This window comes from Zosterops lateralis (assembly GCF_965231275.1).
Source record: "Zosterops lateralis genome assembly, chromosome: 18".
Classification (NCBI taxonomy): domain Eukaryota; kingdom Metazoa; phylum Chordata; class Aves; order Passeriformes; family Zosteropidae; genus Zosterops; species Zosterops lateralis.
This window is the reverse complement of record NC_139778.1, coordinates 11,703,776-11,726,424: the sequence shown is the minus strand read 5'-3', so window position 1 is coordinate 11,726,424 and position 22,649 is coordinate 11,703,776. Positions and strand designations below refer to the sequence as shown.

The window sequence follows — 22,649 nt, the reverse complement described above, 5'->3', positions numbered from 1 at the left end:
TTTGGCCTTTTCCTCAAGTTTTTGCATGGAAAAATGGGGAGAGGCAAACCCATTCCTCAAAACATCACCTTGACAACATGAAGAAGTTCAAGCAATGCCCTCAGTGTCCAGCTCAGCCACTCCACGCCAGGATGGGGAAAGGAGGAATGAGCACATTCCAACAGCAGCAAGGACCTGGGATCTCATCTGGGAAATTCCCTCCTTGACCAGTAAGATCCAAAGATGTTTCCCCTGAACTTGAGTTTCTCATTACACCTCTGCAAGTGGACCTGCCAAGCCTGGATTCATGTCTATAAACTCCAGACAAATGGTTTTCATCTGCAATCTTGAAACTTGGGAGAGTTAAGGATTGGGAAATCACACCTGAGCTCTTCAACACAATAAAAAGTAGAGAAAGTGAACCCAACCCTTCCCCAATCCACCCCAAATCTCCAGCTTTAAATGCAAACTGAGTTCAGACTCAAAAAGCCCCCATGTCCCCCACCAGCCCCCATCCCAAAAGAAAAAAAAAATATCAGTGCTTTGGGAATTAAGTGAATGTGAAACTGTGACCCCTTGGCTCGTAAAAAGGCCAATGCACGTGAACAATCTCGGCGCGGGCTCTGAATGGGCTCTGCTGTGAAATCGGGGTTTGCCAGACAAGGCCCGGAGCAGGTACAAAGCAGCCCCCTGCAAGGCCACTTTATGTGGTGTTTTCTAATCCTCTTATCCAACAATGTGGGCACTGAACGCTGGAAATCACACACTCAGCATGCACTTCACATCCGTGTGCCTCCCGCGCCCGGCTCCAGGGCCTCTTCCACGGGGAGCAGCCCCATGGGCAGCACCTCCCCGAGGGCCAGGCCATTCCCAGGGACAGGGACAGCCCCACAACGTGGTGACATTCTCAACCAAGCCCCGTTCCCATGTGTGGCTCAGATCCCCCAGCCCTTCCTGCTCCTGTGGCACTGTCTGCGTTGGGACCAAGGCTGGTTGGCTCCAGCTGAAGGAGCAGCTTCGTGGCTCTCTGGGAAATTCTGCTGCTCCAGTTTTTGGAAGGAAAGCAGCAAAGCAGAACTCATATTCAGGCTATTTGGAGGATGAGGACTCAGAAGGGATATGCAGTAGGGATCACACCACACATCCAGACTCACTCCAGATTAGACACCAGGATACCCTCAACCACAGGCACAGCTCTACACCATCCCCTGCCTTGGGAATTTTTCCATGAAGATTGTACTGGCCTTTATGAAAAATCAAGCATCACTTTCTGATAAAGTGGCAAAATGCAGCACTTTCTAAAACACTGAGTATCTAACATTAACAGAAATGTAACAAGAGTCCTGGTACAAGACACTTGGGTTGCACTGCCTGCTAGGAGCAGCTGGTATTTATGGAGCAACACTTCATAACAGCCACAGCTGGTTACACAGGATTTTCCTGGAAGAGATGACTCAAACTAACTCAAAGACTAAGCAGAGGCAACCCATTTTCTAAAACTCTTGCAGAGACGAGCTGGTCAGCATGGCAAAGGGCTGGAGGATGGGTTGGTGTGAGGATCATGCAGGTCCTGCCCACAGAGGTCCACACGCCAGTTCTTCAAGATCATCCTCTGCAATGACCAGCAGAAATGTCCAGAGAGCTGCAAAGAGATGAGTTACCAGTGGAACTGGGCAGGGTGGCTTTGATGCTGGGCATTCTGTGGCTCCTCAGCTCAGCACTGCATTTCCAACTGTGCCCCAAAACCCAAATGTGCCCCAGCTGCAGCAGCAGGCAGCTGAGACCTGCGGGCACAGCCCTGGCACTGGGAGAACCCCCGGAAATGCTTCTCCAAGACAAATGTTTACAGTTCCCATCCAGGCACCGGTGACAAGCTCACACACGCATCCCACAGGCAGGGAAACATCCTGTGCCAGGGGGTTCACCCTTTCCAGGCAGCAAGGAGCACCAGGGGTGAGCAGAGTGCCTCAGCCTGTGCAGCCCCAGGGAAATTCCAATGCTCTGGTTGATGCAGAGGGTGAAATCTGAAAGAGGCACCTGTGCCCTCTCTGCCCCATGCAGGGATCAATGGACACAAACATTGACACTCAGGACAGCTCAAAGACAGAACCAACTCATGCTGGTGCTTACTGAGTCACCAGGGAAATTCAGAAAAAACCCACACTGTGTCCAAAATTACTTTTCTCCTCTATTGATTTAAAAAAAAAATCGAAAATACTCTAATCTCTGGATTACTTTTAAATACAGTTTTAATATTGAGATCACTCTGTAGGCCAGTAACAACAAGCAGCATGATCTCTGCTAATTTTGTGGGGTTTGGGGAGTCCTCTAACCAGGCACTCAAGATAGACAAATGGAAGGGAAGAGTTTAGTGTTTGTCAGAGTATTCTATCTGTTGGATGAGGAATTTATCCCAGAGCACCCCGTAAAAGCAGGAGCTGAAGCATTGCAACACAAATAGCCAGAGGAACATTCCAGAGAGACTTTGGGTTGTGGGATCCAGGAAAAACAGAGCACCAGCTAGTACACAGCACTGGTCAGCAAAACAACAAGTGCAGTGGGCCACGGGAATAAAAGAGACAGGGAAAAAAAATCAAGGAGGATTAGAAAACCTGGGTCAGGAAACCTCAGGCCATGTTCATGTATTCAGCTCAAGAAGGTCATGGAGGGGCTGGAGCGTGTCCAGGGAAGGGAAGGGAGCTGAGGAAGGGGCTGGAGCTCCAGAAGTGGCTGAGGGTGTGGGAAAGGGGCTCAGCCTGGAGAAAAGGAGGCTCAGGGGGGACTTTCTCATTCCCTGACAAAAGAATGAAGCCAGCTGGGTGTCAGGCTCTGCTACCAGGGAACAAGGGACAGGACAGAAGGAAACAGCCTCAGGTTGTGCCGGGGAGGGTCAGGTTGGATACTGGGGCTGTCAGACATTGGCACAGCTGCCCAGGGCAGTGCTGGAGTCCCCAGCCCTGGGGAGATTTAACAGCCCTGTGGATGTGGCACTTGGGGACATGGGGCAGTGGTGGCCCTGGCAGTGCTGGGGAAATGATTTGACTTGATGATCTGTAAGGGCTTTTCCAACCCAAATGATTCTGTGATTCCACTTCAGCCTTTTGGCCTCAGCCAAGTCCCACCATTCAAAATACATCCCATTGTCTCAAAACACATCCCATTCCTGCTGGGGAGCAAGACCAGGGGCTGATGTATTTTCTCCACTCAACCATCAACTACAGCAGCCAACCATATCGACATTCCTGGAGCCTTTGCAGCCCCAAGGAGCCACCACCCCCCTCCCAGCCCGTGGGACTCTCACACGCCAGGCTGAGGAGCTCAGACACCGCAGGTGAGACTCAACCTGCTGCAATGGGAGCCAACTCACTGTTCCAAAGCCCTGGAACACACCTACGGCACAGGGAGAGCTAAACCCAATTATTATTTCTGTTCCAGAGACCTGCCCTGATTACCTGGGAAGCCAATTTCAGCAACAAAGACCTAATAACTCATTTTACGATGCGATGTGACAAATATAATTACGAGAGAGAAAGGGGCTGAGGGTTGCAGCCATGATGTGGCAGTTACCCAAGCTGTCAGTGTGCACCATCTGATTCCCAGAGAGAGCCAAGCCCTGTGCTGGGGCTGCCTCTCCATCACCCCAGCCCTAACACATGCTGTCACTAATAACAGCTCCCACAGCCCCAGCGTTCCTGCACGCCGGCCTGGGACCATCATTTATAGACAATGAGGATCATCATAATGTATGAGCATCCATGTAATGGGAATTACATGCCCCTTTTCCTCCCCAGGGGTTAGCGTTTCTCTGTTTCTCTACTATTCCCCACAGGCATTGACCTTCTGGGTTCCTCTTCTTCCCAGCAAGGTGAAACAGCTCCTGGCAGCATCTGTCTGAAGACAGACAGCTTCAAACAAATAATCCGCCAATAAAAGTTCAAAGCTGTCCTAAAATGCCTAAAAATTTAGTGCAGTGGCTGTACGGAGTGAGATAATATTGAACATCTGGAACCCAAATCCATTGTTCTGATAAAAAAAAGCGTCCTTGACAATACAGATATATTATAGACTGAAACGTGCTGAATTCAGTGGCATGAAAGACATGCAAAGGAAACCAGATTGGTAATCTAGGATTGAAAAGGAGATGTCTAAATGGCTCTGCTTGCTCTGCAGAGCAGGGCTGAAGGACACTCACAGGACAGCACCAGCTTCCCACAGAGTGTGGCCACTGAAGTTTCTGTGCCTCAGAGAACCTGAACAGAATTTATTTCCACTGACCACAGTGACCAGGGAACAAGGTGTTGGACAGCCTGGATTTAGAAAGCCTAGCCAGGATTTCTAAAATTAAATTTATAAACATCCTCATGTGGAAGCATTTCTATACATCTGCAAACGCATGGGAAACAAATCTAACAATTCCTCCTATTTGTTGCGGAAACCTGGGAAAAACTACTCAGGCTGTTACAGTACAAAGTACACGGATGTCAACATGGACTTTTCCAAGAGCTTGTTCCACAGGCTCTCCATTGATCTGTTTGCTTTCAAAACATAAATTTCCCCGCGTTGAACTGCACTAAATGCTATTTAGTAGCTAATTAACTTTCTGCGCTGAAAACCTCCTGTAATTGCACTTCTTTCACCTTTTTGAGCCCGTGTCCCCCGGGGAAGCCGAGCTGTCCTACGGCATTTGTTCTGCTCATTTCTATCTCACAGGCACAAGTTCCTCCCTGACACAGGGCTGCCAATCACGGCTGCAGAGGTCACTGGAGACCAAATTAGGAGCACTCTCTGCCTCTGACAAACTTGCTTGGCTTAGCTTGTTGTAAAAGGGAAAATAAACAGTTACGAAAAAATAATTGTATGCTTTCAAGCAGGGCACCGGGAAGCAGATCCAAGCGCTTGTCTAAGTCAGCGCATTGTTGTTAGTCACTCCTCGCATTCCTGTTATTAACAACATCCAAGGGACGGGTTGTTTATATCTGAAAAGTGCTGGAGTCCCTCCTTCCCTCCCCTCGGAGCGAGAAGAGGGTCCGTGGCCACGAATCGTGTTCAGGGACTCCACGGGCACCCTCTGACCTTGGGCTGAAACAGCAAGTTCACATCAGCCCTGCCAACGCCGGCCTGACAAACAAACCACTGTAACACGGCGAGGGACTCGCGGAAACCCGATTATGCAGCTTCGCCTTCTGACGGGTGTAATTGGTTTGTCCTTGAGAAATAAAGATCAAACCGATTTTGTTCTGCTTTAAGGGGCCGTTGCAATCCGTGTTTGCAGCACCCAGAGTTTCCCGGCTACCTGGGACAGGTAGGACATGGATCTCCATCCCAGATTTGGTGACAGCAGTGGCCAAGGGGGTCCCACCATCCTGTCCTGGGGCTGAGAGGGGTGAAAGCCTCACCACACCGGGGGTTTTGTTGCTCCAAATTCATCCCTCCAAGCCCTGGAGGCAGAAAGGGGAGCTGAGCAATTCCAGCCAGCAAAGGGGGCGTTAGAAAAACAGCCCCAAAGGGTCCCCCCCAAGTGCTGCGAGTTAAACTGAAAGGAAAACAAAACAAACCCAGAGTTCTTGAGTTAATTGTTTTGAATCTTCAATGGGAAAAGGCAAAAAAAAAAAAAAAAAAAAAAAAAGCAAGCAGAAGTTTGTAGTGAACTAATGGGGATTTTAATCTCTTCTGCCCAAAATCTGTAATGTGATACACATCTACCTCCACCTCAGAGACAAACAATCTGCTTTCATACCTGACACTTCCACACAGGTGGAGCTGCTCAGGTAAACCCAACTGAGGTTTGTCTGGTTTTTCTCTGTGACTTCTTGTTGCAGGGAGAGAGAAGGGGCAGAATGAGCAGTTTGATGCTCAGGAATAAAATACACACAACTCTGAGCAGCCAAACACAACAAATCACTCCTTTGCTCACTCAAGGATGCAAATGTTACCTTTGGTTTAAGGCAGGAAAATGTTCAGAATCTCAGTGGTGGATTTTTACAATCCATATAGAGAAGGGGCACCTCATGCCTGGGCTTACACTCATTAATAAATCAATCGAAACGCAACACTTAAAAAAAAAAAAAAATTCCTTAGATGGAAAAAGTGATTTCTCAGCAAAGCCCGAAAAAGAATGTTTGCTTTTCAGCCCATTCCAGCCTGGAGAAGGAGACCTTTCTTCCCCATGTTTATTTTATTTTTTAAATCAATGGATTATTTTGCTTTTTTTTTTCCCCCTTTCAGTTCAACCCATGCAAAAATAAAATTCTCCCCTAATTATGCTAATTTTAATCAAGCCTTCAAACCGCCGCTCCCTTGAAAGACCTGCCGATTACCTTTGTTCTTACATTCCTGGCTCTAAGCAGTGAGCTGGGAATTTCGGGGGGACACATTTTAGTGGCAAACTTAACCAACTCCCCGGACTGTGCTGCTGCCCCGGCGTGAGCTGAGCCAGCACCACCCAGGGAGGATTTCACTGTTTCCACAAGACAATGCGGATTTCCCAAGGGAAGAGCTCGCTTCAAGTAGCAGAAAAAGGGAGAGGAAAGAGGAGCGCTGCCTAAAAGCATGTTCCAGAGTTATTGTAAATGCCTAATGCTGGGATAATTGCGAGGCCCGAGCCAAGGAGACAGAGGCCGTGCAGATTTATTTGCATATACTGCGGTGCTTTGGAAGGGGACACGCTCTTTATTTTTGATTCACTTAACGCAATTCTTCCCCTCACAAAGCTGTGGATACCTGCCAGTGCCATTTATCTCCGCTCTCCATTCACATCTCTGGGCGTTGCGATTGTATAAATAAGTAACAGAAGAAAATGCAAGAATATCCAGGGAAAAGGTGAAAGCAGCCCTGGGGAGAAGGACTGTGGGGTGCTGGTGGGGCAAGAGCAGAACTCATGGCTTGAACCTGGGCTGAGCCCCAGCGTGGGCAGCAGGGCAGGGGGATTGTGGCCCTGTGTCCCCCAGGTGAGGGGGATTGTCCCCTGTGCCCCTAGGTGAGGGGGATTGTCCCCTCTGTGCCCAGTTGAGAGGGGATCGTCCCCCAGGTGAGGGGGGACTGTCCCCTCTGTCCCCAGGTGAGGGGGATTGTGTCCCCAGGTGAGGGGATTGTGTCCCCAGGTGAGGGGGGATTGTGTCCCCAGGTGAGGGGATTGTGTCCCCAGGTGAGGGGGGACTGTCCCCTCTGTCCCCCAGGTGAGGGGGATTGTGTCCCCAGGTGAGGGGGGATTGTCTCCTCTGTCCCCAGGTGAAGGGGATTGTCCCCTCTGTCCCCAGGTGAGGGGGATTGTCCCCTCTGTCCCCAGGTGAAGGGGATTGTCCCCTCTGTCCCCAGGTGAGGGGGATTGTCCCCTCTGTCCCCAGGTGAGGGGGATTGTATCCCCAGGTGAGGGGGATTGTCCCCTCTGTGCCCAGGTGAGGGGGATTGTATCCCCAGGTGAGGGGGGATTGTCCCCTCTGTCCCCAGGTGAGGGGGATTGTATCCCCAGGTGAGGGGGATTGTCCCCTCTGTCCCCAGGTGAGGGGGATTGTATCCCCAGGTGAGGGGGGATTGTCCCCTCTGTCCCCAGGTGAGGGGATTGTGTCCCCAGGTGAGGGGGATTGTGTCCCCAGGTGAGGGGGATTGTCCCCCCAGGTGAGGGGGATTGTCCCCTCTGTCCCCAGGTCAGGCCCCACCTGCAGAGCTGCCCCAGCCCAGGGAGCACCTGGAGCTGCTGCAGAGCCCAGAGGAGGCTCCAGGATGGTCCCAGGGATGGGGCAGCTCTGCTGGGAGGAAAGGCTGGGATTGTCCAGCCTGGACAGGAGAACCTTTGGGGTGAGCTCCGGGTGGCCTTGCAGGGCCTGGAGGAGCTGCCAAGAAACGTGGAGAGACACTATTGACAAGGGATGGAGTGCCGGGACAGAGGGGATTGTTTTCAAACCGAGAGTAGATTTAGATTAGATATTAGGAAGAAATCGTTTTCTGTGAGGGTGGGCAGGGCTGGCACAGGGTGCCCAGAGCAGCTGTGGCTGCCCCGGGATCCCTGGCAGTGCCCAAGGCCAGGCTGGACACTGGGGCTTGGAGCCGCCTGGGACATGGGAGGTGTCCCTGGGACATGAGAGGTGTCCCTGGGACATGGGAGGTGTCCCTGCCATGGCAGGGGTGGCGCTGGGTGAGGTTTAATGTCGCTTTACCCCCAAACCACGGCCGGGCTCTGGCAGCTCCCGCCAGGGCCGCGCTGAGGGGAGTGGGGGGGGCGGCACCGCCGGGCACAGCGCGCCCCCTGGCGGCCCCGCCGGCACACCGACCGGGCCTGGCCCGGCACCGGCACCGGCACCGGGCACGGGCACCGGGCACAGGCCACGGGCACGGCCACGGTCACAACATGGTCACGGCCACGGGCACCGGGCACGGACACGGACACGGCCATAGGCACGGCCAGAGGCCACGGGCACGGCCATGGTCATAGGCACTGGCACGGCCACGGGCACGGACACGGCCATGGTCAAAGTCACGGCCATGACATGGTCACGGCCACGGGCCACGGGCACAGGCCTTGGCCCCGGCTCCGGCTCCGGCCACAGGCACCGGGCACTGGCACGGACACAGACACCGGCCACAGGCCACGGGCACGGGCACGGTCAAAGTCACGGTCACAACATGGTCACGGCCACGGGCCATGGCCACAGACACAGGCACAGGCCACGGTCAAAGTCATGGTTATGAACACGGCCATGGGCACGGTCAAAGTCACACTCACGACATGGGCACAGCCACAGGCCACGGGCACAGGCACGGTCAAAGTCACGGTCACGACATGGACACGGCCACAGGCCATGGGCACAGACACTGGTCACGGTCATGGTCGCAGTCACAGCCACGGCCATGGTCACAGGCCACAGTCATGGTCATGGCCATGGTCACGGTCACAGGCACTGGCCATGGTAGTGACCCATGGTCACAGCCCACAAAAAAGCCACAGCAGCCACAATCCACGGCCCCCCAGAAAGCCACCACAGCCCTGCCCGCGGAGCTGCATCCCAAGCAGTTCAGGCCTTCCCCGCTGTCCTGAGCAGACCTGAACAACACTGGGTGCCCCAGAGGGACAGAGGGGACAGACCCTCCCTGTCCCCTCCTGGCCCTGGGATGTCCCTCCTGGGGACCACCTGCCCTCGCTCCCTCCCCGACATCCCAAATAAGGAGCTTCACAAACCCCCTCAGCCGCCATTCCCGATCCCAAGTTAGCTGTCATTATTTCCTTCCAATGAAATCTGGCAGCGACCCAACAGAGGGAAGAAACAAACCTGCTATAATTAATGCTTTTGCTGTTCAAATATTTATATAAAGCAAGATAGAGCCGTATGCCTCTGCAATCTCTTGGATCTGTCCAAGCTTTGCAGGCAGGAACAACTTTAATTGATTACACAATTCTGCTGACGGTTCAGGCCAGCTCCCCTTCCCTGTGCCCGGCTCCACACAGACCTTAGAGAAGCTTCCACTGACCCCACAGCACAAGCAGAAGGGATAAAGGACTATCCTTCTGATGGAAGAAGGATTTGTGGATGTTTTTTCCCAGGCATGGGTCTGGGTACAAACAGAATTAGGAGTTTTGCTCTCTTACATCATACGTGGCACCAGTTCAGGCAAGTCCTGGGGAATTGAAGCCCGGACCAGGTACCCCCCTCACTCCTCCCCAGGGCTGCAATCATTCAAAACTGAGATGCTGCAAGAAGTTACAGGAGATTTTAAAGTCTGTGTGACCAATTCCCATGGTTCCAATATAATCACTTCTGTTACAACAGTGATAAATTCCCAATCTCTTGATGACTCCAGATCTCCTGCCAGTTCACACTAATTTCAGCTCATTTCCCTGATAATTTTGTCTCCTGTTTTTGCTGTAGAGGTCGGAATGGCTCTCAGCCCTTCAGGTGAGCTGCCAAAACAAGCTGATGCAATGCCTGCACTGCTCCCACCTGCTCCCAGAGCAGCTCATTTACTGATGAGCTCCTGGGAAGCAGCTTAACAACAGGATGTGCAACACATCCGTAAAAATTGCATCAACTGCGACGCCGGAGGAGTTTTACCCTGTGCTGTGAGCTTTGCCTGGGCTGTCTGTGATCGATCTGCCACATGAATTCATGTCTGCTGAAGAACATGAGAACTCACCATCACCCAGCCCCATTATGACGGCGTTTCGTTATTTTTATTACCGGCTGCTAAAACGATCGATGCCTCGTGAAAGATGTTTCCTTCCTGCATTGATTCCACCTTGACCACGTCGCTTCTGCTCGTCCTTTCTGAGCTGTGGGACCTCTGCTGGCCTCTGTCCCAGCACCTGTGGGGCTGCTTGTGGAGCTCCAGCCTCAGGCCAGATGTTGCCCCAAGCTCCACTTGTACAATTCCAACACTGAGGCTCCTCAGTCCAGATTTTGGCTGTATTGACCAACATCCCAAGGTAAAGTGAGTGAAGGAACCAACGCCAGTGTTTGTATCTCCTCTTCAGCATTGCTGTGGTGCTTGTCAGGTATCAGCAATCTCAGTTGAGAAGTGAAGAGCCTCCAGCACCCCCAGCACCCATGAAAGCTCCTGTTAATGCAGGGATCACTCTGGCACAGCACAAACCAAATCCCTCACAGAGCACTAAGTGCTTCCACAACCGACTGTATAGATCTGATGTCACGGTCAGTTCAATAACTCCAGCAGCATCACTGGATGGACATTACAGAGGTGTCAGATGTAGTTTGGTTGCCTGGATGTAACGAAAGCCTTTTAGTTTCAATTTACTGATGGGGAAAATGGAAGCAGAGGAATTTCCCAGGGCGGCAGCGAGCCAGAGCTGGGCACAGAGAGCAGCTGCCCTGAACTCGTGTCCTTCAGGCCACAAAGCAAATGTTTCCTGACAGCCAACAAACAACAGGGACAGGGAAGGGACAGAATAGAATTATTTTAATTCCAGAATCCCTCCTTTTCCACAGAAACACAGACACTGACAAAGCTGCCATCAGTGCAGGCATTCCCCACACCAGCTGCCTCCTGCAGGAACCACGTGCTGGGAGCACTAAGGAGTCCTCAAAATATAAGAAGGACACAAATCCGAGGACAGTAAGGGGGTGAGGGCACCCTGCAGCAGTGTGCCAGGCTGGTCTAAAGAGAGAAACAAGAGTGTGCATGCTGGTGCTGGGACACTCCCACTGCTCCCAGCCCAAGGAATTGTGTAAATGGGAGGAGGATGCATCAATCACTGCATGAGACCCCTGGCAGCCTGTCAAACTGAGGAGCAAAGAGGATAAAAACAATGGATACGTTTCTATTTCCTTATGTTCCACCAGGCGAGTTGGTGACTTACAACTGACTTACTCCTTGTGCAGCTCCAGGGCCCCCAGCCCACCTCCCTCCCTGCTCCCTGTCCCCATCCTGCACACACTGCAGTGTTTGTGGCTCCCTCACGCCCAGGTGGCCAGGCCACCTCCTCAGGGACACTCCAAGAGGCAGATGGGACTTGTGACTCCTGGTCACACACAAATTCTGTCAAGCAGCTCGCTGAGCCCTTGATCTGATCCAAGTGTACCTGTGCACCCCAATTCTCCCACAGTGACCCACTTCTCCATTTCTGAGGATACCTAATCACACAGGAAGCTGGCTGGACTGAAATGCAACATATTCCTTCAGCTTCTGCAACAACCACAGGGAAGAGCAGAGCTGTCTTTGCAGCAACTCCCCAGTGCAGAGGGAAACAACCAGAAACAGTCACTCCTCCTGGCAGAGAGGAGGTGGTGACTGGGAGGTGGGGAGGGAAGAGAGCTCAAACAATCTGCCAGCAGCACAAACTTTGTTCCCACTCCAATTCTGCCTCAGTGGGGAAGCAGCCAGCAGAAAAAACCCAAACCAAAACAAACCCTTAAGAAACAAGGAAGCTGTTCCCATGTTTGTAGTAACTTCTGAAACAGCATCTTCCGCCCCCCAAAATGCTGAGATGAAAGCAGGAAACACGAGATGCTTTTTGACCAGACTTTTGCAAAGGATTCTATGCAAAATCTCCCACTCAACAGCTTGTAAGATCCTGCAGATTCCATGGAAGGCGGCTCAATGGGGAAGAACAAATTGGCACAAAAAACTCACACACTGGGCAAAACTCTTTCAAATCAAAAGTCCCAAACAACAAAAGCTCTGTTTTATTAATCTGCTGCCAATTATGAGTGTCATGTGCACTGTGTGAGGCTCCAGACTGGCACCACAGGAGTTAAAAAAGAAGGGAAAAAAGCAAATCCAAGCAGGCCGTGTGTGCAGAGCCGGCTCTGCCTGGCTGGAGCTGTCTGGGCTCCAGCAGCACTGAGGAAAAGCCGGCAGAGGGCAGGGAAATACCGCAGGAATTCACACACACAGGGCAGAGAAGATGCAATAAACCCCATTTCCTTCCTTTCCTGACACTATTTGCAGCTCAGAGCGTAAGTGTTGCAGCACAGTTAAACCACAACACTCCTGACTCACTGGCCGCTGCCTGGGACCCCCCTGCACCAGCTCCTTGTGGGAGCAATCCAAGCCACAGCATTCCTGGGACAGCACGTGGGCTGTGGCCCATGCCAGGACTGGGGTTTCCCCAGGATGAGCTCAGCCGCATGGTTTTCAGCAGCCAGGATGTTATTCTGAGTGTGTCCCTCACTCCTTCCACTGCCAACCACTGCAGTGGGGTAATAACAGTTCATTCTTGAGCCCTGAGCTTCACAATCCCTCTGTGAGGACAGAAAGTGCCAGGCTACAGACATTTCACTCATGGTCACTGGTGTTTCTCTCACCCACTGATCTGGAAAAGGCTGGATTTTATAACATGGGATGGATGGGATGGGACAGCCACCACTCACCCCACTGTACAGCCCAGCAAATCCTGAATGCGAAGCTGATACAAAGTCTGGCATCACCTCACAGAAAGGTTTTTAAATATCCAGAGAGAATTGAATCCATTAGATTACTTCCTCACAAACCCTGTTCTTACTGGCATTCTCTGGGCTGGAGATTAGCCCGTAAAACAGAGGCAAAATCTCTTCAGCTGTCAGTGCAGTCTGTGCATTGCTGACAGGCACAAAGGAGAACTCATTTCTCATTGCAGGTGTAGTTTCAAAGGTGAGTTGTAGCCTAAAAATCACCCCCATGGTGCTTCAGGAATGCAGCACATCCATCCTCCCTGAGATGGAAACAGGTAACACACCAACAGGGCAGGGCCCAGAAACTGAACCACTAGGAACAGAAACTGGGAATTGTACAGGTGTCCTCCTGCCTGTTATTCCCTTGCCAAAGTGCCCTCTCTCCCCGTGTGGAGTCTACTGCAGATGACATTGACTGAAATACCCAGGTTAGACATGCAAGAATTAACATTTATCTGTCTGAAGTGGGACCACGTTCTGAGCAGCAGCAAAACAAGCTCCCACACGCAGGTTTTGTGTCAACACAGGGCCCGGAGAGCTGCCCACGGCTCAGGAAGTCAGCCAGGCCCTTTGATGTGGCTCTGCACGAGAAGCAACAAGCTCAGATCCTCAGCAGAGCCAATTAGGCCAACAAAGGACCTGTTTAATTTAGCAGTGCTGCTTCCAGGGCTCAAGACAGTTCACCTGAAAGAACATCCACAGCCCTGGATGTTTGGGGCCAGGGTTCACTGAGCAGAAGCAGAACTGGCTGACAGTTTCCTGTAAATTCCATAGGAGTCTGAAGCAAGACAGGACATTGAACTTGACGCCACTGTCAAGTTTCTCAACTTCCTTCAGCATGTCCAAGCTCAGCACCCAGAAACCAGAGAGAGGATGGACCCACCTGCTTTCACTGTCCAGGAACACGGAGCTGCTGCTCTTCCCCAGGGCTTCGCTGATGGGAGAGAGGCAGAAGGGGGAAGAGAAGGCATCAGAATCAGAGTCAAAAGTGCTGTCCCTGCTCACATCGTCAGCAGACAGCTCCAAGGAGCCCTCGTCCTCCCTGCAGTCCGGGCCCTCCTCCGTGCCCTCCGACCTGTTGTGCTCCTCCTGGGAGCTGACCGTGGACAGGGTCCCCGAGTCGCTGCGCGGGGGCTGCGGGGACCGGCGGGCGCCGCTCTGCGACAGCTTCTCCCCTTCCGAGGAGGCGGCCCCGTCCCTCAGGAGCTGTGACACCGTGAGGATCTCGTCCCCTCGCAGGGACAGGGCCCCTCTGTGCTCCGGGGGGGACGCGGGCCGGCCGGTGGCCAGGCCCTGGGCGAGGCGGCCGCGCCGTCGGGGCGCTTTGCGCACCGGGGAGCTCTCGGGGGTGACATAGCGCAGAGCCTCCTCGTCCTGCCGCTGGATGCGTGAGTTGGGCACCCAGGCCAGGATCAGCGTGGTGCCCAGCAGCTCGTCCTTCTCCATGAACAAGCACAGGTAGCCTGAGACAGAGAACGGGAGAACGAGGTGAGACACGGAGTCGTTCTAAGGGAACTGAGTAACCCTGGAATTTCACTCCCCCCATGTCTCCATCCCTGGGAATGTTCAGGGCCAAGCTGGATGGGGCTCTGAGCAAACCTGGTTTGGTGAAAGGTGCCCCTGCCCATGGCAATAACAATCATTAGGATCCTCCCTTTACCTTTTCAGGAGATGATTTTAAGGTCCCTCCTAACCCAAACCATTCCATGTTCCCTCCTGCTTCACTACCACTACACATGGGCAAAACAAACACTTTTATTTACCAGGACAGGATTCTGTCAAAGGAATTGTGGAGTGCTCAGCATTATTCAGTATTTGCAAATCATTTCAAGTCTGCACGTGGCTTCTGAACAGTTTGAATTCCGTCTGGCCTAACTGAACAGAGAAATGACATGCAAATACTTGGACTTTCTGGGCAGATTTACTAATCAAGAGTAAATTATAAAATATGTTCCCACATGAAAAAGTTTTGCTGTTTCTTAGTTAAACAATTTCAAGTGCCAGCTGAACATTGATTTCTCAAGAATATTTACCTTTGTGCAGGTAAAAGGGATACAGTTTTTCTGGGAAGCCAATGGAAAAAGAAGTCACCCACACCAAAAGGAAAGCCAGGGTCAGCGTTCAGAGAATAATTCATTTTGTGAAGCTAAGCCAAGAGCCACAGGTCTTTGATGAGAACATGAAAGAGCACAGGAGCAGATGAGAATAAAAGGACAGAGCAGGATTTATCCTCATTTACTCCAGTGCACGCAGCCACAATCAGGCTTTTTGGATTTTCCCTTTACCAGTGGTTGTTGAGGCCACTCCAACAATGACAGTTACAAGAGGATACTTGAATTTCTTGAACAATTCATGGACGTGAATGAGCAACAGAAGTTACAGTCCTCACATGACAACTTCTGGCTGCACAAAAGGACTCACTAAACTGAGTAAATCCACGCTGGACCAGAGCAGCAATAGCATTAATCTTCCTACTAAAACAAGAGCTGATGGATCAGCTCGTGGATGGCTTTCTTAGTCTTCCACAAAATTTCCGTGCCCCGTTCCCCACTGTCACCTCCTCATTTCAAGGTGTAAAATTTGACAGAAGCGACACCCAGGAGAGAGAAAAAGAGAGAATGGGCAGAGTCTTCAACCCCCCCTGACCTGGATGGTGCTCCCCAGCGCCCTGCAGCAGCTCAGGGGGGTGGACACAGACATTGTTCTTGGAGTAGATGATCTCCCCGTCGAGCACCGAGGAGGAGCCGGGGGTCAGGGTCAGGAGGTCGGAGGCTTTGGAAGAGGCTCGACGGAGGAGTCGCCCCAGAGACATCGCCAGGGAAATGTTTCCATCATCTGTCGCCTCTAGTCAGGAGCCAAATCCAGAAGAGCTGCCAAGAGGGAGGAAAAAATAGTGTGAGAACCAAAATAACGACGGCGCAGCTCGTGCCACCCACTGTCTGGGGACAAGTGTCCCAGCAGTCAGTCCACGCCTCAAGCAAGAGCCCACAGAGATGCTGGGGATCTGCAACAGAACCTTCATTCTTCAAAGGTGCTCAGGCACAGAATCCCAGGATATTTTCCTCTGCAATGAAGAAACATGAAGGCAGCAAAACCCCACTTTTTAAGAGTTACTGTGGGGAGGAGGCAGAACAGCAATGCTGCTCACTGAAATCCCCTGCTGAGGGAACAGCTCCAGGGTGTGTATCTGCCCCATGTGTCACTGACCCGGGGATGTCACACAGCCAGAGCTGATCCCAGAGCTTCCTTCAGCACAGAAATGGCTCAGACCACAGCACTGAACACGGGGCTGCTGCTCCAGCCACAGCATCTCCCAAAAAACAACATCAATCAAACCCACTTCATCTCGTGCTTGCCATTTCTGCGTGTTTGAGGTTTTCGGGGTTGGGGTTGTTTTTTTTTCTGTGAGGTTGTTTTTGGGTTTGGTTTGGGTTCTTTTGAGCAGTGATGGTTAAATAGAGCCTTGACAGAGATCAGGCTCCAAAGCTCTGTGTTCACCAGGGAGGGCAGAGCCTGGACACAGAGCAGGGCACACCAACCCAAGGCACACATTTCACCCATCCAGAGTTTCACAGAACTGTGGAGCACAATCCCCAGCTCAGCCCCAAATAAGCTCTGTGCTCAAATGAGATGTGCTGCTGCTGGGGCTGACGATGAGGAGCTCTGCAGTGGAGCCAGAGGGGTCACCCAAGCTGTAAAGCATTCAGCAGATGGACCAGGACGTGTTGGAAGAGCAGGAGAGTCTCACACAAAGCAAGCCCAGTGCAGAGCAGGCTCCCTGCAGCCATCCCCAGCTGGGAAGCACCAGAACCACGGCAGTTTCTGTTCTGCCAAAACCACAGGAGAAGAGGAAACTCCTACTTTTGTTCCTCTGTGTTTACATGGCCAGGCTTGCTGTGAACAGGCCAGTGTAACCCAGCACACCCCACACACAGGCCCAGGGGGAGCTCAGCCCAGGGTGTTCCTGGGGACCAGACCCACACTGGGCTGCAGGGCATGGCCACCACAGCCAGAGAGGAAAATAAAGCAGACCTAGGGCATCTTCTGAGGAAATATTTAAGGGCCTGAGCAAGCACTGTCTGATGTTGAACAGCTCTCATTTCCCTAATGTGGTTTTGATGGCAAATCCAGGCAGCCCAGGAGGGCAGAAGGCAGAAATGGCAAAGGGGCACTTCTCAAAGGGCAGAGTGAGGGCTGCAGGGAAGGGAAATAGCTGTCCTGCCTCTGACAGATTGGTACATGCAGAAAGACTGCAAATGAGGCTGCCAAGCTGTTGACAGAGCCTTCATTAAAGGACAAACTCTTGGTTTAACTGGCAATCCCCACATTTGTCAGCTCGAATCACAGCAGAGGTTTCTGCATTTCAGCCTTTGCTGGGGCTTGATGGAGAAACCTCAACCCTGCTCTGTACCAGCAAGTGTTCAGGACAAGAGAGTCATTTTACAAGTCCTTTTGCACACTCCTGTCTCCTTCTAGCACCAGACACATGCATCCTCATGTCTCAGCCCCAAAAACCAAACACCAGTCGAGCCCTAAGCTCATTCTTGTCCATACTGCCAAAATCAACAGTTTCAGGCACTGAGTTACACCTGGCAGAAAGTCATTTGCCTCAACCACAGTTAAGGAGCAAACCACCTTTCCTCTCATTGCACCCTGCAAGAACAGACAATAAATTCTGGTGCAACTTCTCCTTCCCCACAGTGAGTTACAACACATTGTTTCCAAACAGGGCCAGGGGAGTCAGGGGCAGTGATGTGGAGCCACCTGAGCCTCCAGCACACCTGGGCAGGGTCACCTGTCAGCACAACACTGGCTACAGCAGCACAGACCCTCATCCATGCCAGCAACTTCCTCAGAACCCCAAAAAACAGTAGGAGGAAGGAGGTACAGGAGGAAGGAGGCACCAGCTGGCTGCTGCTGCTGGCCAGTGAGTGCTTCCTCAGGAAATACAGGGACAGGAGCTGCAGAGGCACACGAGGAACAAGAGGTCCTGTGGTGTTCCTGCTGCAGCTCTCTGGGCGCCCCCAGGAAGGCAGGGCAGGGTCAGGACACTTAATGAGCTTCCACCAGGCACGGAAAGAACAAAGCGACAGGTAAAGATCAAAAGCTGTTCCCTGGAAAGGCAGAGGAATTTCAAGGGAAATCTTGCTTTGATCCTGCAGAGCACCTGTTGTTCAGCACTGCCTGGCTGCAGGTGGGCAGCGCTGCAGGTACACACAGGGCTGGGAAAAGGAAACCAGAAAAAAGACAAAAGGTTTGGAATCCAGTGTCCTGCCAGCTCAGAAATCCAGTCTGTTGGACTTGTCTTGTAGAAAAGCTGCACATCAGAAATCAGAGACCACTGCAGTGCTGCAGACAGTAGCCAGACACACTGGGATATATAAATATCACCAGGAAACTCAATCCTCTCACTGTTCCCACAGGCCAGGGAATTCTTTGTTGCTTTGGTTGCAGGATTAATGAAAAACAGATGCAAGTCACAGGACAGTTTCAGGGAGGGTGACAAGAGTTATCTGGGCCAGGGAAAGAGATTGCCAAGGGAAGATAAAAGTGAGGGAAATGTGTTAAAAGTCTTCCCACATGGGAACTGTCACTGCCAAAAGAAGAGCTGTTGATGAAGGACAGGGGAAGTTGTAAGGCAGCTGAACTAGGAATATCCAGTTTTGTCATTCTGGTAGCTGGGACAATGGTGCACCAGGACAGGGAACCTCGAGGGGCCGTTTACATTGCTGGGGTTTCAAAGGCCACAGGAATAAATACCCAGTCAGTCCCAGTGGGGACCAGATGGTGGACTGGACCTCCAAAGGTCATCTAGTCTATTGGTACAACCCCAAACGTCCCTGAAACTCAGCTTGGGAGAGAGTGACTCCTTCCTAAAAGCCAGCAGTTCATACAACACAAAGCAGCAAATAACAGAGACCAAACCTGCAGGGTTTGCTTTATCCTCAGCCCTTTTCCATGTGGGACAACATCTGCACACACAATCCCTGGGGCCTGGCTCGTGGGGAGAGGCAGGAACTGCTGCTGCTTCTTGTGTGAGCTTGGGAAAGCAGCAGGGACCATCCCACAGCTCAGGCAGCAGGAAATCAGCACCATTCAAAAAAAAAACATTTTTCATATTAATTTCATATTTATCTGCTGATCTGGAGGGATTCTTCTCAGTGTGGCAGAGCCAGCTCAGCTCTCCAGGAGCTGAAGCACTGCGTTAGCTGATAAGCTCTTGCTGAGTGCCAATATTTATTAAGCACACACACATTTTTCTTCTCCCACACATCAACTGTTGCCACTAAAAATCTTCACTCCAGCTCCTGTGTCTGTTCACACAGCTCTGGCTGCTCTCCCAGTCGGTGCCAGCACTTCTCAGCTTCATCACTGAGAAAGTGCTGGGGGAGCCAATTCCTGCAAATCCTTTTCCCCAGAGCCCGTCCAGCTCCAGCCGGCAGCATCCAGAGCTGCCCTGGCTCCTGCAGCGCTGCCCTTCCCTCCTCAGGAGCCCATCCCCAGCATCCTGTTTGCCTTGGCAGGTCACACCTCCCTGGGCACCTGCTGTGGGAACTAATGCTGCAGCCTCGGCTTGCTGGAGATTCCTGGATCCTGGATCCCAGGCTGGGAGGGCAGTGCTGGTTCTGACACACCCAGCACATCCTGGGGGCACCCGCAGCACCCTGAGGATCCCAGCCCTCCTCTCCCTAAGGATCCCAGCCCAGAGCAGAGCCCAGCTCTCTTCTCCCTAAGGATCCCAACCCTCTTCTCCCTAAGGATCCCAACCCTCTTCTCCCTAAGGATCCCAGCCCTCCTCTCCCTAAGGATCCCAGCCCTTCTCTCCCTAAGGATCCCAGCCCAGAGCAGAGCCCAGCTCTCTTCTCCCTAAGGATCCCAGCCCTCCTCTCCTAAGGAACCCAGCCCTCCTCTCCTAAGGATCCCAGCCCTCCTCTCCTAAGGATCCCAGCCCTCCTCTCCTAAGGATCCCAGCCCTCCTCTCCCTAAGGAATCCAGCCCTCCTCTCCTAAGGATCCCAGCCCTCCTCTCCCTAAGGAATCCAGCCCTCCTCTCCCTAAGGATCGCACCCCTCTTCTCCCTAAGGATCCCAGCCCTCCTCTCTTTAAGGATCCCAGCCCTCCTCACCCTAAGGATCCCAGCCCTCCTCACCCTAAGGATCCCAGCCCTCTCTCCCTAAGGATCCCAGCCCTCTCTCCCTAAGGAACCCAGCCCTCCTCTCCTGAGGATCCCAGCCCAAAGCAGAGCCCAGCTCCACAGCTCCCAGTGCTGAGCCCTCCCTGTGCTCTGGCTCCCAGGGCACATTCGCTGTGAGACTTTCAGGGCTTTACAAGGCACATAAGCCGAGCTGCAGGGCTCTGAAAAGTGAAATGTGAGACCTGCAGCGTGTCTGGGCACGGCAGAGAAACACGAGCTGTCAAACTGCAGCACCACATTTCAGCATGAAATGTCTTTGGGAAGAAAAACGCAGCAGGGTCGTCTTCTCTCTTGCCCTTAATAACTTGAATTAATTTTTATATATTTAAGGAGGGCATGGCGGTGGGGCTCAGACACTGCACAAATTCCTGCCTCTTTCCCCTCCTGGGAACAGCAAATGCCAGGTTTGGAACTCTGGAGCACAGAGCAACTGGAGTGTGGCAGCCTGGAGTCAGCCAGTGGATCTGCTGGGCCACTCTCAGCTGGTCACTCACTTCATCTCTGCTGCTCTGCAGCCCTTGGACGACCTTCCCTTTGTATCACAACACCTAAACATTGGGAATAAAAAGAGAAGAGCTTTCCAAACTCCTCGCCACGCTGGAGGCAGTTAAGAGGATCCGGCCAAATCAAGGAAAAGCATTTACCGTGGGGAGCCACTCTGAAGTCATCCCATCTCATGGGGAGCCTTATGTAGGTCACCAAAAAGCCTTTCAGTGCTGCCCTGCAAGGGAGCAAGAGCAAAGGGAACAGCCAAAAGCTCCACAATCCAAAAGCAGTCACTGCAGTGGGGCAGGTTTTGCTCAGACACATCTCAGCTGAGCAGGTAAAAAGGGGCAGAAACCTGAATCCTGCAAGGCTGTGAGTCAGGAGACAAAAAGGGAAAGGGAATGCTGTGTCAGGGCTGGCTGCTCCCAGCCACACCTGCTCAGCCACCAGAAAGCAAACAAAAAGCAAACAAAAGGCAAACAAAACTCACCCATCCCCAGCACCCAACTCAGAGACAGCACAGGGTGTCACTGAGACACTGAGTGTGCCACAAGCCCCACCGGCCTCCATTCACCAGCTTTTCATGTCACAGCTTATCTGCACTGCCCGGGCCACAGGAAATGCTTTTGTGACTTTTTATTCCAAACATCCTGTTGCTGTGTCCTGATAACACTCACAGGACTCAATCCTCACAAACCTCAGGAGTCTGGATCACAGCTCAGTGGATGAGCTGACTGCAGACTCTGTATGACACACATCAGACCACGCATCATCTCTGACACTCAGACACCCTGGACTTTCATTTTTCTTCCTATTCCGAGTTGCAACTAAGAACAAAAACACCTCTGCAAGACAATCTCCCAGCCTGAGATCTCCCAGAGGAAGCAGCCGAGTTATTTTAGGGAGTTTCAGCAGCAGAGAGAGCAGTGCAGCACCCCACAGCCCTGCCTGCAGCACCCCTGTGCAAATCACCACAAACCATCCTCCATCCACCTCCTCTGCAGGTAACAGGGCTCAGGTAGAGTTGGGGTCATCTGGGAGAAGACCAGGTCCCCAAAATGAAGGAAAATATTGAAATACCCCAAGCTGCACGGAGCCGCACTGAAATAACTGAAGAGAAAGTTTAAGAACTATTTAGATTTCCACCAGCGCCCCCGGCGGCATCCCGACCCCGGAGAGCGACCTGACCCCAGAACAGCATCATCCCGACCCCGGAGAGCGACCTGACCCCAGAACAGCATCATCCCGACCCCGAAGAGTATCCTGACCCCAGAACAGCATCCTGACCCTGAACAGCATCCTGACCCTGGACAGCATCCTGACCCCGGAGAGTATCCCTGGGCAGCATCCCGACCCCAGAACAGCATCCTGACCCCCGGAGAGTATCCTGACCCCGGAGAGCATCCTGACCCCAGAACAGCATCCTGACCCCAGAACAGCATCCTGACCCCGGAGAGTATCCTGACCCCGGAGAGCATCCTGACCCCGGACAGCATCCTGACCCCAGAACAGCATCCTGACCCCGGAGAGTATCCTGACCCTGAACAGCATCATCCTGACCCCGGGCAGCATCTTGACCCCTGGAGAGTATCCTGAACCCCGGCAGAATCCTGACCCTGGACAGCGTCCCGACCCCAGAACAGCATCCTGATCCTGGAGAGCATCCTGCCCCCCGGGCAACATCCTGACTCCCGGCAGAATCCCGACCCTGGAGAGCATCCCAACCCCGAAGAGCATCCTGACCCCAGAATAGCATCCCGACCCCGGACACAGTCCTGATCCCCGGGCAGGATCCTGACCCCCGTTCTCCGGGATCAGCCGCCCGCTCCCGCCGCCCTCGGCGGGGCTCCGGCGTGGGCAGGGCGGACAAAGAGCGGGATCGCACACGGACCCGCCCGGGCACCGGCAGGATCCAGGTACCGGGTCCGGGGATCTCGGGGCAGCGCTACAGGATCACCCGGCCCCCCATCCCCACTCCCCGCCGCCCCAGCCCAGCCCGGCCCGGCCCCGCGTTACCGGCCCAGCCGATCCCGGGGAGCTCCCGGCGCTGTCCAGCCCGGGCTGGGCTCGGAGCCGCCGCCGCTCCCGGCCCTGCGCGGGGCCGCCGCCACC

General features: G+C 52.9%; 1 protein-coding gene across 3 annotated transcripts in view; it reads right to left on the bottom strand.

The window, feature by feature from the left end:
* TBC1D16 (TBC1 domain family member 16) overlaps positions 1 to 22,635 on the bottom strand; it is a 32,729-nt gene extending 10,094 nt beyond the window's left edge. For 2 of the 3 annotated variants that reach the window (XM_083874776.1, XM_083874778.1), the window contains exons 1-3: positions 22,554 to 22,635; positions 15,504 to 15,727; positions 13,741 to 14,320 (exon numbers count right to left, since the gene is read on the bottom strand). In XM_083874776.1, the coding sequence (XP_083730902.1) occupies positions 13,741 to 14,320; positions 15,504 to 15,669 (746 nt within the window). In that variant the 5' untranslated portion in view covers positions 15,670 to 15,727; positions 22,554 to 22,635. Of the gene's footprint in view, positions 1 to 13,740; positions 14,321 to 15,503; positions 15,728 to 21,027; positions 21,100 to 22,553 lie in introns of those variants that run through there. The other variant, XM_083874777.1, reaches the window with a different exon arrangement.
* Between the last annotated feature and the right edge of the window lie 14 nt (positions 22,636 to 22,649).